The sequence below is a fragment of the Xenopus tropicalis genome, chromosome 8 (genome assembly GCF_000004195.4).
Source record: "Xenopus tropicalis strain Nigerian chromosome 8, UCB_Xtro_10.0, whole genome shotgun sequence".
In the NCBI taxonomy this organism is placed as follows: domain Eukaryota; kingdom Metazoa; phylum Chordata; class Amphibia; order Anura; family Pipidae; genus Xenopus; species Xenopus tropicalis.
The window spans coordinates 102,257,531-102,270,896 of record NC_030684.2 but is presented as its reverse complement, the minus strand read 5'-3'; the positions used below and the strand labels follow the sequence as shown (position 1 = coordinate 102,270,896).

Sequence of the window (13,366 nt, the reverse complement as noted above, 5' to 3'; positions counted from 1 at the left end):
AAGCAAGGTTACCATCCTTGTATCGTGAATATTATATTCAGAGTGAGACAGGGTTATCCAGGGCCCACTGCCCAGCCACTTAAGGCTGATGCCCCACAGAGCAAGTTAGTTGCCCATGATAGATCTCTGCATGCTTCTTTTCATGTGATGCGGGTGTAGGCACTGTTTCACAGGCCGAGTGAGGCACTAGCCATATTGTTTTGCTTTACTGTTTTTAAAGTCCTACTTCGACTTTAAGAGAAGACAGGCCACTGTTATTTCTGTTTTAATGGGGATATTTGACCAGAACCTAATTTGTATAGTCAAGATTGTTGCAAGGCTTTAAGTAATTATTGTATTCATGTTTAACATTTTTTATGCTATGTAAATAGTTTGTAGACCCAGACATTGGTGTGGTCAGAGATTGTGGTTTTGGTACAAAAGAAAGATGTTTACATAAAGTTGGCATTTGCTGCAAACATAAACCATTACTTGCTTTCTGTAATTTCATTTTGGTAAAAGGAACTTCTTTGAACATTTTGTTAGATAACAGAGCATGGTTAACCACTTGCCCCAGGCAACTGAGGCCTTTGGTCAGGTAATGAATTCAGCTTGTTGGTGTAGGCAGCGGAATTAAAGGCATGATTCAGAACTTCACACTCTCAATACTAATCAGCAAAAACATGTTTTCTAAAAGGCACTGATTTAAAGCAGTTGTAATGTGGAACTGTAATCAAATAAGGCCGACTTCGGGGCCCTCGGGGCGGTGATTGTTTTAAACTTTAACTCGGCAAATCACTAAAAATGTCCTTTCAATGGCAGTCGGGTAATGTCTGCAGCTTTGGATTCATAAGCTGGAACCAATTTTGTGATGTATATCTTAGATATATCAAAAGCTACATAATTTACTTCAGAGTTCAGTGTATATGTGGTGGTCCAGTTGGTAATGAGCAGAATGGACTCCCTTTAATTATAATTTTAAGTTTAGTAGGGTTAGTGAAGAGAAAAGGAAAATATTTTGGAGAGTGGTCTTATGGTCCAAGGTTTTCTGGTGGCCCCTGGCTTCCCAGTCTGACACTGCCGTGGCAATAGGGACAGTTTGTTTTTTGTGTTGTGGTTATAGGAGATCTGCATGCTCAACTTGGCTCCAGCACAGAGAAGCAATAGGTGAGTCACCTGCCCTGCTAAGTCATGGATACCTGTGATTTAATGGATCTGGCACCCAGTATACTCACTGTAGTAAAACACAATGTATTCAAGGTTCAGCAATAAGTAAGCGGAAAGGCCACCGCCACTGCAGTGAATGTTTTTGATAACTTGCTAATGATGATACCTGTGACTGATCAGGGAAGAAGCAGGAGCAGCTCGTTGATAGTCTCTATAGTTTACGTTGGAAAGAGACTGTCCTTTAATGGTGGTCTGTCCCACCAGCCAATTGTTGGGTGTTGAATATATCCACAAACTTAAGTTCTATTTTGAACTGGAAAGTTTAGGATGGCCTTCTGTAGCTCATGAATAAGGTTATACATATATAACATTTTATTAGCCACCTTCCTTTAGTTTCAGGAACCAGTTTTTGCTAAAAGCCATGCATTCGTGGATTGAAACCAGCAGCAGGGCCATTGTTTAAACTACTTAATGGCGCGTGTGATCTTAATCTGATTCTAATTTATCCTTACATGATTGCAGGGGTAACCAGGAAGGAAGCGGCTAAAGAAGCACATGCTTTCCATCATCAATTAAAATGATACACATAAACATGAAAAGGGCAGCAACCTGTATGTCTGTAGATAGACTGCATCACTTTCCAGATGCTTGGTCAGTTTTGTTTTATATCACACACCAAACTCAGTACATCGGGGAAATAGACTGGCTGAAAAGTAGGCGAGTTGCAGTGTGACTTGTTGGGCCTAGCTCAGTCAGATTCTGACCACCTAATGTGTCCTTTCCCCCCCCTATAGGGGAAGTAGTTTGTGTGTGTTTTTTGAAAATGTAGATGGTTTGGCATTTTTGTAGAAATTTTGTCAGAAAATGGACGCACGCTATAGCCGCCCAGTATAATGTTTGCGATAGTAAGGCTAGAAATGTAAGAGTGCTTGAATTACAGGATTTCCCGACCCTGAACATGTACATCAGAGCTGTCCGACTTATTACATGTAGTGGGACGATTATTACTCTTTTAGGGCTGTTTTAGGGCTGATTAAATTAAAAAGATAATGTCATAAAGTGAAGTCTATGGAGCCTTTGAGCAGACCTGGGGAGCCATAAAATCCTTAGGAGAGCCGCATCTGGCCCGCGGGCCTCCAGTTGGACAGACCTGATGTACATAATTTAATCTAAGATTAAGAATTTTTTTTATATTACCTGTTTATTCTGGGATCCCTTTAACCTGTCACTGACTGCTCTTTCACTATGGGGCAATGCCTTGGTGTGTGTTCAACTTACCCATACAATATGAATGGCAAATTAAAGTTTGGTTTGATGTAGTAGTGTAGTGTTTGGTGTAGTGTGATGGTGTTTTTTTATGAAGGGTTGAATCAGGAGCTCCTTTAGATTGTAAGCTCTTTGGATTAGGGCCCTCTAATGAATAAATGAATGTAAGCACTGTGTAATTTGGTAGCCCTATATAAATGATAATTGTGATTCTCGTATCCCAAGGCAGACCGTTATTTTCCACTGAATTTCTAAAATCACAGTTTAAGTACTTCGAAAAGGGCAAGGGTATAACTGGGCATGGGTAGGGAATGTTGGAAGGTATGGAATAATTATTTTGTAGAATGGAAAATAAACTCTGAAAAAATATACACACACAACTGTATCTGTGTAAAGAAATGTAATGAATATTTTTTTCTGCACAAGGAAGCACACACTTTTTTTTTTTTGTAAAATTCTAATATCAGGCTTGTGTTTTATCTCAAATCTGAGCAAGCCTCCTATAGTTTATAAGAAGGTTAAAGATACATGAGCACATGGGCCCAACACTCAAACAGCTATAATTAAGGAAATATCCAAGACAGCAAATAAACATTCAGCTTCTAATTTGACCCTAATTTATTATTTTCATTGCCTTCAAGCCGGGCCCACACATGAACTGCATTGGGGGGAGGGGGAGCCCCGCAGTTTGGGAAGCACTGAATTAAACCTTTATTACTAAGTGTTTTTTCATATTACATATAAGTAGGCTGCAGTGATAATTACAGCGCAAGTGATCCATGTATAGCTAACAAGGGAAAGTTCAGCTCAGGACACAGGCAATTTCTAGCTGGGACTTACACAAACAGGCGCTTCTGAGATGAGGTTTAGGACAATAAAAATGATAGTTTTTATGTGGTCTGCATTTGCAGTTTCTCTAAAAGATGCTTAGGAAAGGGAAGTTTTTAGCCTACACAGGCCACTTATTGTTCTTTATTGTACTTAACACACATTTCTGTCTGAAAGATTGATCACTTAAGTAGGCCTTAAAGGGGTAAAGTACAATGCAGAAAGTGATATTCTGAGCCAGTTTGCAATTGGTCTTTGTTTTTATTGATTTTGTATGGCAGTCCTGGGAGTGGGGCTGGGTTGGTGGGGTCCACAAGGGGGTGGGACCAACCAGGTTCTTTTTCCCGGTGTTGCAGCGGACACTGATTTTTAGTGAAAATAAGAGAGGTAAAATACCAGATGCATACTTTGCCATGGTTTTGTCTATAACCGTCAATTCTAGTTAGTCTGCACCTCATACAGCCATGCACATACCTTATAATAATAATAATAATAATAATAATAATAATAATAAACTATTGCTTTAGGTTGTACATGCAACTGTGGGAGAAGTCTTGCTTGTGTCTTCCCTAATATAAAAGGAACAGTAACATCAAAAAATGTGTGTTTTAAAGTAGTTAAAATATAATACACTGCTGTCCTGTACCAGTAAAATTAGTGCATTTGCTTCAGAAAGGCTACTATAGTTTATATAAATAATTTTATATAAATCAGGAGAAGATCTGCTCGTTCAGCAACCTTGCCAAAATGAGCATATCTTCTCCTGATATACCCACCTAAGGTAGGCGATATCAGGCTAATTCGATCTTTTGGCCCTAGGTCCCATAAAAAAGTGGTGGTCGGACCAAGGACACATCAATGAGCTGATGCAGTCCACGATCTGATGGGAAAAACAGATCAAATTTTCGGTCAGGTAGGCCTGTTGGGGGTGCCCATACGCAGGCAGATAAGCTGCCAAATTGGTCTGAAGGACCCGAATTGGCAGCTAAAATCGGCCTGTGAATGGCCACCTTTAGAATATCAGGCAGAAAGCAACAGTGGTCAAGCCAGATTTCCTTTAACAACAAATTATATACTTTATATGTGTATGTCTGAGGAACTGGGGCAGAAATCTATTGACCTTGTTGGTTGGAAAGGTATTTATGCCTGTAGCAGCTAGTTCTCTCTGCATTCTGCTGCCATTGACCCCTGCAGGTCTGATTCAAATGTTAAAAAGAAGGGAGTAACAGGAATGTGAAGAGCTGGTTTTTCTGCTGCCATTTTCCAAGGACTTTTGAAGGGAATTAGCAAGTTTTATTATGGCACACCTGTAATGGGTTGGTTTATATACATAGATAACTTTCCAAATATTATAAAGAAAAACTACAAGTATTAGTTTCCCTTTAATGCTCCCCCATACCACTTTTCTGAAACAAGCTGTGTGATTGTGAGGAACAGAAAAATAAAACGTGAAGCACACGTGAAATAATTAAAGCGCCGGGGCGTTAGCACTTAATAATGTCAGTGCCTTGTTTGGATGGAACTTTTCAAGTGTTCCAGCATCAACAGTGAATGAAACATTCAAGGTGTTTTATTGGAGGCCTTTCATTTCTCCTGCTGCCAGATATGCATCTGTTTTCAGTTTTTGTTTTTTTTTTTTAACACAGAGAAAGAGCTTTTTGGTTTTGTGAAATGTTTTTATTGGTTCAGGTTTCCTTTAGATTTCCTAAACCACGGTGCAAGGAATCAAAGCTTAACTGGAGTCCAACTTACTGAGAATAGCAAAATTCTGCAGCCATTTGTGCCATCATGTATTTATAAAGCATCCAAATATATCATATTTGTACCATATGAGTAGAGAACATATCAGTTCATAATAAAAGAGGGCTGCTTGCAGCCATGAAATCAGTCCTAATGTTAGATTCTAACCTGGAAACTATCTGCAAGGAAGTTTGTATGTTCTTCCCATGTCTGCATGGGTTCCTCTGGGTACCCCACACTCCAGATACACACAGGCAGGTTAATTGGTCTTTTGGGCAGGGCTCTCTTTACCTCTTTTATCGGTTCTTGATTGCCTTATATGTTACTCTGTATGTCCAATGTATGAAACCCACTTATTGTACAGCACTACGTAATATTTTGGCGCTTTATAAATAAATGTTAATAATAACTGGTCCCTCATAAAACTGACCTACTGTATGTGAATGTTATAAGCTCCAGTGGGGCAGTGACAGATGTGAATAATGTATAATTTCTGCTGCAGAATATGTTATTGCTATATAAATAAATAATAATAATATATAGTAAACTGGGTTTGGTTGCCTATCTAAAAGCCATGTCTCTCCTGTTTCCAGGTATCTGAACCACGTACGAGCTGCCTCTCCGCAGGATTTAGCCGGAGGGTACATTTCCTCTCTGGCCTGTCACAGGGCATTACAGGACGCCTTTAGCGGACTATTCTGGCAGCCACATTAGCCCACATACCTCAGACTGGAAGAAATGGACATTGGCATGAAATCAGGCTCTAGCACAAGCAGATCTAGTAAAAAGACTGCCATCTGCGCCAGCTGCTGTGCACTTTAATAGAGGCAGCTGTGTTTGAGGAACAGAAATGCTGGAATGAGAATGTGTTTTGGAAACCTAAAGAAACAGAATACATTTTTGCTCCTATAGCACAACTGAAACAACAAGCCACATCTAATGGGATAGTCCCATTGACATCACTTGCATTTCTTGCAGTTGTAGATTTTTTTTTATTTTTAAAAATAATAAAAACTTTTATTCATTTGTGGCTTTTCTCCTTTGATGAATAAATGTTTGGAATACATTGTTATATTAACTGTTTAAATAAATGTTTCCTCTCTGTACTTAAATCACCGGAAGCCAACCTGACTTAAAAGACTTGCCTACATCTCCCAGCATCCATAGCGGGCAGGTAAGAATAGGAGACATCATTTGGGTGCCCCCACTTTCCATACAGATGGAAGGTGTAGATATAATAAGAAAGATTCCAGTTAAACCATCAGTTCACTTGAAGCATAAACTGCTCCTTCTTCAAAGAGCATGTTCCAGTTGTCTGTGGGTTCGCTGCAGTACATAGATTAAATAGACTGAGGCACACAAAGATGCAGCTTGCAAAAGGCTTACTTTATTCCAGTTTAGTGTAAACAGTGCATTTCTTTTCAGATTTTGGAGAGTTTCTACTTTGCTGAACATGGGGAAGCGGGAAAGCCTGAAATGTTGCGCACCATGCTTCTATATTGAAATAAAGTAGCCTTTTTACCAGCTGCACCTTGGTGTGTTTTTTAGTCTGTGTTGTGAGGTTTTAGTCCTTCTCATGATAATGCAGAAGTCAGCATTGCTTCAGAAGTACCCTGAGTTATCAAATTCAAATTAGGCTAAGGATTATATTAAAGGTAAATTTTAGGGGCTAGGAGTTAACTTAAAGCCAGTTAATGTGGCATGCATCAAATCATCTATTTGTGTAAAACCAAGTGATGACAGTCAGCTTTATGCATGGTTCCCTATTCAGTGAACTGTTGAAAAAAAGTATGGCGGCATATTCCACAGCGCTGGACAACAGAAAGCGTAAATACATCAAGCACACAAATGATGCACAGTACTGATGTAGATGGAAAAGAGGAGCTTGCTCACTAGTAAGTTGTGTATGTTAATGCATAGGCGACCAGATTATGAACTGTATGTCATCAAGAGAGTAGGAGTTTCATATCCAGAACATAGCAATTGAAAGCCAGTCTATATATATATATATACACAATGCACTTATGTGAGAGCAGTTTGCATGTTATCTATGGCTCATTCATAGCCCATTTGAGAAAAAAACTTGCAGCTTATGCTATCTGCTGGTCACACCCAAGGGTTAAGTACAGGTAATCCATCTGAAACTGCCTTCAGTTCAGAGGGCATTATGTGAAAACAGTGTCATGTTCTTTTGTGCACTGGACATTGCATCCCTATAGAGATTCATTTGATAATTCTTTCTTCCAAAAGACTGCTCTGAACACTACTTATTTGTAATGTTGGATGAAAGGTGTCATGGCTTTTCTATACTGAACTTTAGCGACATGTGGTTCAGCTAAAAGTCAACCTGCAACGGACCCTAAACCACCTGCTCCCAACCCGGCAATCCACCTGTACCATCTCGCCCCATCTCTGATGTCAGGAAGGGGCAGGGCTCAACAGGTGCATGACTATAAACACAGGCTGCCAGAGGCGGAAGCAGGGCATAGTAAGGAGGGTGGAGGGTGGAAGAAGAGCTCAGCCCAAACCTGCAAATTTGTGTGTGTATGTCAGCCCAAAACCACCCATTACTACTGAACTATGTGTGAGAAGTAGAGGTGCTCCTCAATACTGCTAAACTGTGAATAACCTGATTACAACCAGTAATATGACAGTTGCCATTTACAAATGTAGACATTCTAATAAGGAATTTTCTGTATACATACTAGGCTATGATCACATACTTTACTATACTGTATATAGTTAATGAGAAAATTTAAACTCTGCTTGTATTGTAAGTACACTTTTTCCTTCAAAGGAGAAGGAAAAGCATTTTGCCATTTTATTGCCAATAGATTAGTCACAATAGTGCAAGCTAAAACGCTATATTTATTCTGCAGAAAGCTTTGCCATACCCGAGTTAACTGCCCTAGCAGCTCCTCTGTTTAAGATAGCAGCTGCCATTTTAGCTTGGTCTCAGTAACTTCCGTGCTGCAGTTGGGAGGGAGAGAGAGGAGCAAACTGAGCAGATTTGTGCCATGCCCTGAAGGATATTTCTGAGAGAAGGAAGTCTGACACAGAAGAACATGTGTTTACAAAAGAAGAAAAGAAATCCTGTTTCTCTCTTGATAGAGCAGTTCTGTAAGTGCTTATGTCCGTATTTACATAGTTTTTACCTTTCCTTCTCCTTTAAAGGTAGCTTCATTTCAAGAAAAAAACCCAAAAACCATTAGTAAGACTGTAGCTAAAAATTACTTTACTGGATGTGTATCTGATTAATACAAAATAAAATTGTGACATTTTTAAAAATCAAAACAAAAGAAATGCTAGTTTCACAATGGCAGCACCGATGCCTTTTAATCCACTTTACTCTCTTCAGCTGTTCGAGGCCGTTTTGACTCCGGTTCACCTGCAAATAAAATCACATAATACTGAATAGCATTACTGGTTTCTTTTCAAGTCACCAAAATATCTGAGTCTGCAAACCATAGCTAAAAAAATTACCCAAATATCGGTGGGACCCCAGTCTGTAGTTTATTAAATGCTAATGTGCCATATTTTAAGAACAGTTTGTATATAAAACATATGCATGTTTAGCATGTACATGCTGGCTGGATAATCCTGACCACAAATGATGTACCTTGGCTACAGATTAGCTGGCTGTGTGGACATTTCATCTGCGAAAGCACCATGTTGGTTAGTGAATGTGGCATATGCAGATTCATTAGTGTGGAAGAAGTTGCTGCATCTCCTCTTTACTCCTTGCTGTTCCATTTGTTCAGGTTACATGCGCTAACATGGAACAATACTAAGGTGTATGTCCCCCATGTACAATATCTGTCCTTTTGGCTTGTGGGCCAGTTGATCAGTAGGATACCAAGCAGGATCAGCCCATATATTTCGTCACATTTAGATAATACATAATGTATTGCTCTAAAAACTGTACCAGAAAAAACACTGGTATTTTAAAATAGAAAACTAACATTTTAAAAATATTAAAAGAATCTGCATTTTCCACACTCATTGGCAAATACAGAATCTGGCAACACGCATTAACAGGCCAAATTGAGGAATATCCTATTTCTCCTATAAAACTGATCAGATGAACTGGGTGTGCTGTTACCTGCTGTTGGACTCCTTCAATCTATGTGCGGATAACTGACACCACTTACCTGTGTCTGACAGCCTTTGGAAAAGCACAGAAGAGGGTAGCTTGAAACTAATGCAAACCATCTCTTTGTTTGGTGCGACATTACGCACAAGGTGCATAGAGCAATCTTCTAAAGTTGTTCCTAGAAAAGACTCTGCTCTTGCTTTCACGTCCTGCAGAGGGTCATCATCTTTTGAGAAGCTGTAGCAGTGTATAGTTGGCAGAATGAAACTGTTGCATGGCTCTTCTTCAAGCAGGTTTTTGAAGGCATCAAGAAATTCCACAGCTAGTGCTGGCAGATTCATAGCAATATGAAGACTGGGTTTCTCCTCTGCAGAGGGCATATCTGCATATTTAAGTAGTTCTTTCTTTATAGTTGTCTTTATAAAGTCTCTTCCATCAGTGTTAAATGCCTGGACCCTTTTTTCTACTTTATTAAGCTTGCAGTTATGTAGTAACCATTTATAGGATTCTGGATTCAGGTCATTAGCATACACAGTGCAGTTTTTTTTGGCAGCAGGAACAGCAAAAGGTCCCACACCGGCAAACACATCAAACAGCACATCCCTGGCTTTTAAAAATCCAATGATACGGTTGTGCTCTGTGCCGAGGCGTGGATTCCAATAGACTTTGGAGAAGTCAAATTCATAAGTGACATAGTTTTCCTTAACCTAGAATGAGAAAGATCTTCATAACAGGAAACAATACTTTTTTTTTTTTTTATATAAAATATATTAATAGGGAAATAAACACCCTAAAACAAATGAATGCTCTTCTGAGCACTTTAGCATTTTATTTTCTTTACTAGTTTCAAGGTAATATAAAGAATCTGATACAGCAGTTCCCCTGTTTTTTTTGTCCAGCGAGCCAGGCATCAGAAAATGATTTACTGAACAAATGTGTCTTCTGGAGGTTTTCTGTTCAGTAACTGTGATAGAACTTATCTGCTCAGTAACTTCATTTTCTGATGGCTGTCCAGCTGAAAAGACCAGCATGGGGTGCTTCTGTTTAAATTCATAATAATAAGTGTAAGAACTACTAATATGTTGAAAGGCGAGGGATATATATATATATATATATATATATATATATATATATATATATATACACATATATAGAGAGATCCAAATTATGTTAAGACCCCTTTTTAAGGAAAACCCCAGGTTCCAAGCAGGTCCCATACCTGTACATAAATACATATATCAGACCAACCTTTGTTATCATGTTTTCTTCACCAGCCAACACTTCCATCTGGAAATTCCTGTACGTTGAATCAATTGTGTTGGTTTTATTTACGACAGAGGTAATACCTGGATTCTTGTCCAATATAACTTGACCTGTCAAAAAGAAGAAATTTTTATGGCACCCACAAAATGCTGTATATTATGTTTTGGGCTTCTGTACCAGCCCAAGAACACTGCAGCCCTTTAGCAGTGCAGAGCTACTTCTCTTAGGAGAAACCCCCAGTTGTTCACTTTCTGTTTATCATTTGATAATTTTCACTAAGCTTAGCTCTCAACAGCAACCATGAAGGCATTGATCATTAGGTTATAGGGCTGCTTATCCTCTGGGTGCGTACAGTAAGTTTAATATATCAAATACAACAGTTATTGCTAGACCTAAGTAGCCAGTGTAAAAGGTAATATAAATTCTCCCACTTCTAGTACAGTTGCTATATTGTAGATGCCTAAATTTAGGTTGCAGTGTTTTGCATTGAGGCAATTAGTCCTACAGAATTGTTTTCAAAATATTGTTCCTCTAAGAAGTTATCGGAGATGTTAATACACTGCTCATGTTCCAAAGAAGACAGACAATCCTTACTCCACGATTCCATAATCTAGTATTTCCAACTGGCCACACATGGGCTGACAGCTACCAACTCCAGACCAAGTTACAAGCTTGACCATACACAGGCTGATAAAAGCTGCAGACTTGGTCCTTTTGGGCTGAGTCAGCAGTTTATTGTACCTTGTATGGGGCCCTCTTATGGACCTGTTCAACCACTTATCAACTGGACAGGTTTATAAATCCAAATCAGGGAAGGGACTGTATTGGCTTGACAGCCTGCATTTACCATTGTTGTGATCCAATGATTTGGCCCAAGGGCCAAGAGACTGGATCAGCCCAACATCGTCCCAAACAAGAGTATTTTTTTTTTTTTGTTTATGGCCAGCTTTATGCCAGATATCTAACAGACCTCTCCGATAGCAACTTGGCCAGTGATCGGTCATTTATAAGTCAGATAAGTATGAAAATCATGTTGTCTGAGGACTGCATCAGACCACTAATACAGTCCACCCCCAAAGTGTCTGTATAGGCCCCTATTATGATAAACTGTTGGCTTGGGGTCCAAACAACTGGATCAATAATTACTGGTTTGTAACAGTATTTGCATAAAGCACTTCTTTTTTGCTACCTGTAGGCAGGAGACTGACTACTAAATAAAAACCTAGCTTTTATTATATTTTTAATATAATGCAACTTCCATTCCCTGTTAATAAACAAATGCCTTTAGAATTCCAATCTCAATTTTAAATACGTAATTGGTGTTATTGCAGCTAAGGCATCAGCCAGTCAAATACTTGAATCAAAGTGGAGCTTTTATTCAAGGGAAGTTTGCTTCCTGTTGATACATACCAATTACATTTTTGTATGGAAGCTGATGGTCTCGGAGGTTCATATGAGCAATATGCCCAACCCTGCTGAATCCAGATGTAACATCTTGGCCTTTAGGTAACACTGCCCTTAAGATTTCTTCACATTTAAAGTTTTCATAAGTGAGCTGCAGTTCATACTGAGATACCTGAGGGTTGACATCAAACTGTTTAAAAAGTACATGATCACTTTCATCAAATGAATCTATGGATTTCACTTTATAAGGGTCCAATAAGACCAGTTTGTTGACATCATCTTTTGGATCCTCAATGACTCTTTTTAGGCTAGGTCTTTGGATGAGTCTGTGTTTAAGGGACTTCATGAGTCTATTTATTATTTCTTTCTTTATTTTGATTACTGGAACGTGTATGGTTTTATCGAAAGCATCCCGATTTAGACAAGTCATCCCACGTACTTCTGGATTTGGGGAGTACAACTCCATTTCATTGTGACTATCTTGCATTTCTGCCATGGCAGAGAAGCAGCTTCTTGTAGCCGATATGGTTGGTGGAAGTTGGTGTGTATGCCAGCAGCTAAAAGCTAGCCTTCTCAGGACATTGGCAGTATAGGTGTTTGGTAGATTCCCAGAAAAATACAATATTCTCCGAATTCTGAAAGAGAAGATATAAAAACAAAAGTCAGAAAAGTAAAATATAGCTATTGTTTAGATACCAACATGTTATTTTGTATAATCAAAGTACTAGCAAAACCTACTCTCAGAGTTTGTGCCAACACTTTTCATGCAAAACCTTATATACACATAAGTTAGTGGAGTGACAGACCTGTTTGTAAGTTGTTACAATTCATGTAAAATGTTTTAGCGCTTACACCTTCACTGCTTTTAAGGGAAAGTACTTCTGCAACGGGCTTTCATACCCAGGGACTAACATGCTGGTGTTCCAGTACTGATCACTGCCTGGGATGTTAAATGTTGGGTGTAGACTTATGTACCCGTAGAGTTCCCATTATAAGAATACGCGGTTGCCACTGCATGTCTGTACTATGTATAAACACCAATATGTACCTTTCCTGAACAGGGGAAATAGTAAAGGAACTCACAAGCACAGACAGAAATCATTTACCCTAACAAGTTCCAAGTAGATCTGATATATAAAGAAAACACACTTAAATATTTAGAGGTTTGGGTGCTTTGGCCAATGTCATTGCGTCTATCATATTAACATGGGAGAATGTGCCCCTATTTATATGGCTTACAGAAGGAGTGAAGAGCAAGTTAAGGGCACATGGTGTATACATGCCCGGCCTTACCCTGCCATCTCCCGTCCCATATAATCCTTGCCAGGCATCACCTGCTAATAAACCTTACATAGAAAGTGACTGAAGCCAGACTTTATACATGACCTGCTGCTGGCCGGATCCGGAAACACCCTGTAAATAGGGCACCGCTTTCCCCTCACTGAATGAGCAGAAATGGACACACATTTAAATGCGAAAAGGAGAAAGTTACTGGGTTTGTGCTGCCAGTAGAATTAGCCCTCACCTCATGCTGCTATGCCTCCATGGCTGACATGCACGTCATCACCCCGCGACTATGGGCAGCGAAGGCAGCCGCGGGCGAATCAAATCGCGACCAAAGGCATC

The 13,366-nt window shown here is 39.3% G+C and overlaps 2 protein-coding genes across 4 annotated transcripts in view; one reads left to right on the top strand and one right to left on the bottom strand.

The window, feature by feature from the left end:
• The window catches only part of mnat1 (MNAT1, CDK activating kinase assembly factor), a 74,495-nt gene extending 68,489 nt beyond the window's left edge, over positions 1-6,006 (top strand). The window contains 1 exon segment of the mRNA NM_001017138.2: positions 5,574-6,006. Within this exon segment, the coding sequence (NP_001017138.1) occupies positions 5,574-5,694 (121 nt within the window). The 3' untranslated portion in view covers positions 5,695-6,006.
• Positions 6,007-8,192: 2,186 nt separating this feature from the next.
• On the bottom strand, positions 8,193-13,355 carry trmt5 (tRNA methyltransferase 5). 3 transcript variants are annotated; one of them, XM_002939476.5, is made up of 5 exons: positions 13,266-13,355; positions 11,747-12,375; positions 10,322-10,446; positions 9,132-9,780; positions 8,193-8,368 (listed from the first exon to the last, which is right to left on the bottom strand). In XM_002939476.5, the coding sequence occupies exons 1-5, from the start codon at positions 13,268-13,270 to the stop codon at positions 8,316-8,318; spliced, it is 1,461 nt and encodes a 486-aa protein (XP_002939522.3). In that variant the 5' UTR covers positions 13,271-13,355; the 3' UTR covers positions 8,193-8,315. The 3 variants fall into 3 exon arrangements, with proteins under 3 accessions (XP_002939522.3, XP_031746617.1, XP_004917268.2); XM_031890757.1 differs by lacking the exon at positions 13,266-13,355 and adding an exon at positions 13,127-13,234; XM_004917211.4 differs by lacking the exon at positions 13,266-13,355 and adding an exon at positions 13,034-13,120.
• Positions 13,356-13,366: the final 11 nt, after the last annotated feature.

What these genes read in the sequence shown, in the direction of transcription:
- trmt5 (XM_004917211.4), bottom strand. Translation starts at nt 13,071, where the DNA reads ATGCCTGGCAAGGATTATATGGGACGGGAGATGGCAGG. An exon ending in ATGGGACGGGAGATGGCAGG is followed by an intron (nt 12,376 to 13,033) that starts GTAAGGCCGGGC and finishes CTTCTCTTTCAG; the next exon opens with AATTCGGAGAATATTGTATT. An exon ending in TCCATACAAAAATGTAATTG is followed by an intron (nt 10,447 to 11,746) that starts GTATGTATCAAC and finishes TCTTTTTGACAG; the next exon opens with GTCAAGTTATATTGGACAAG.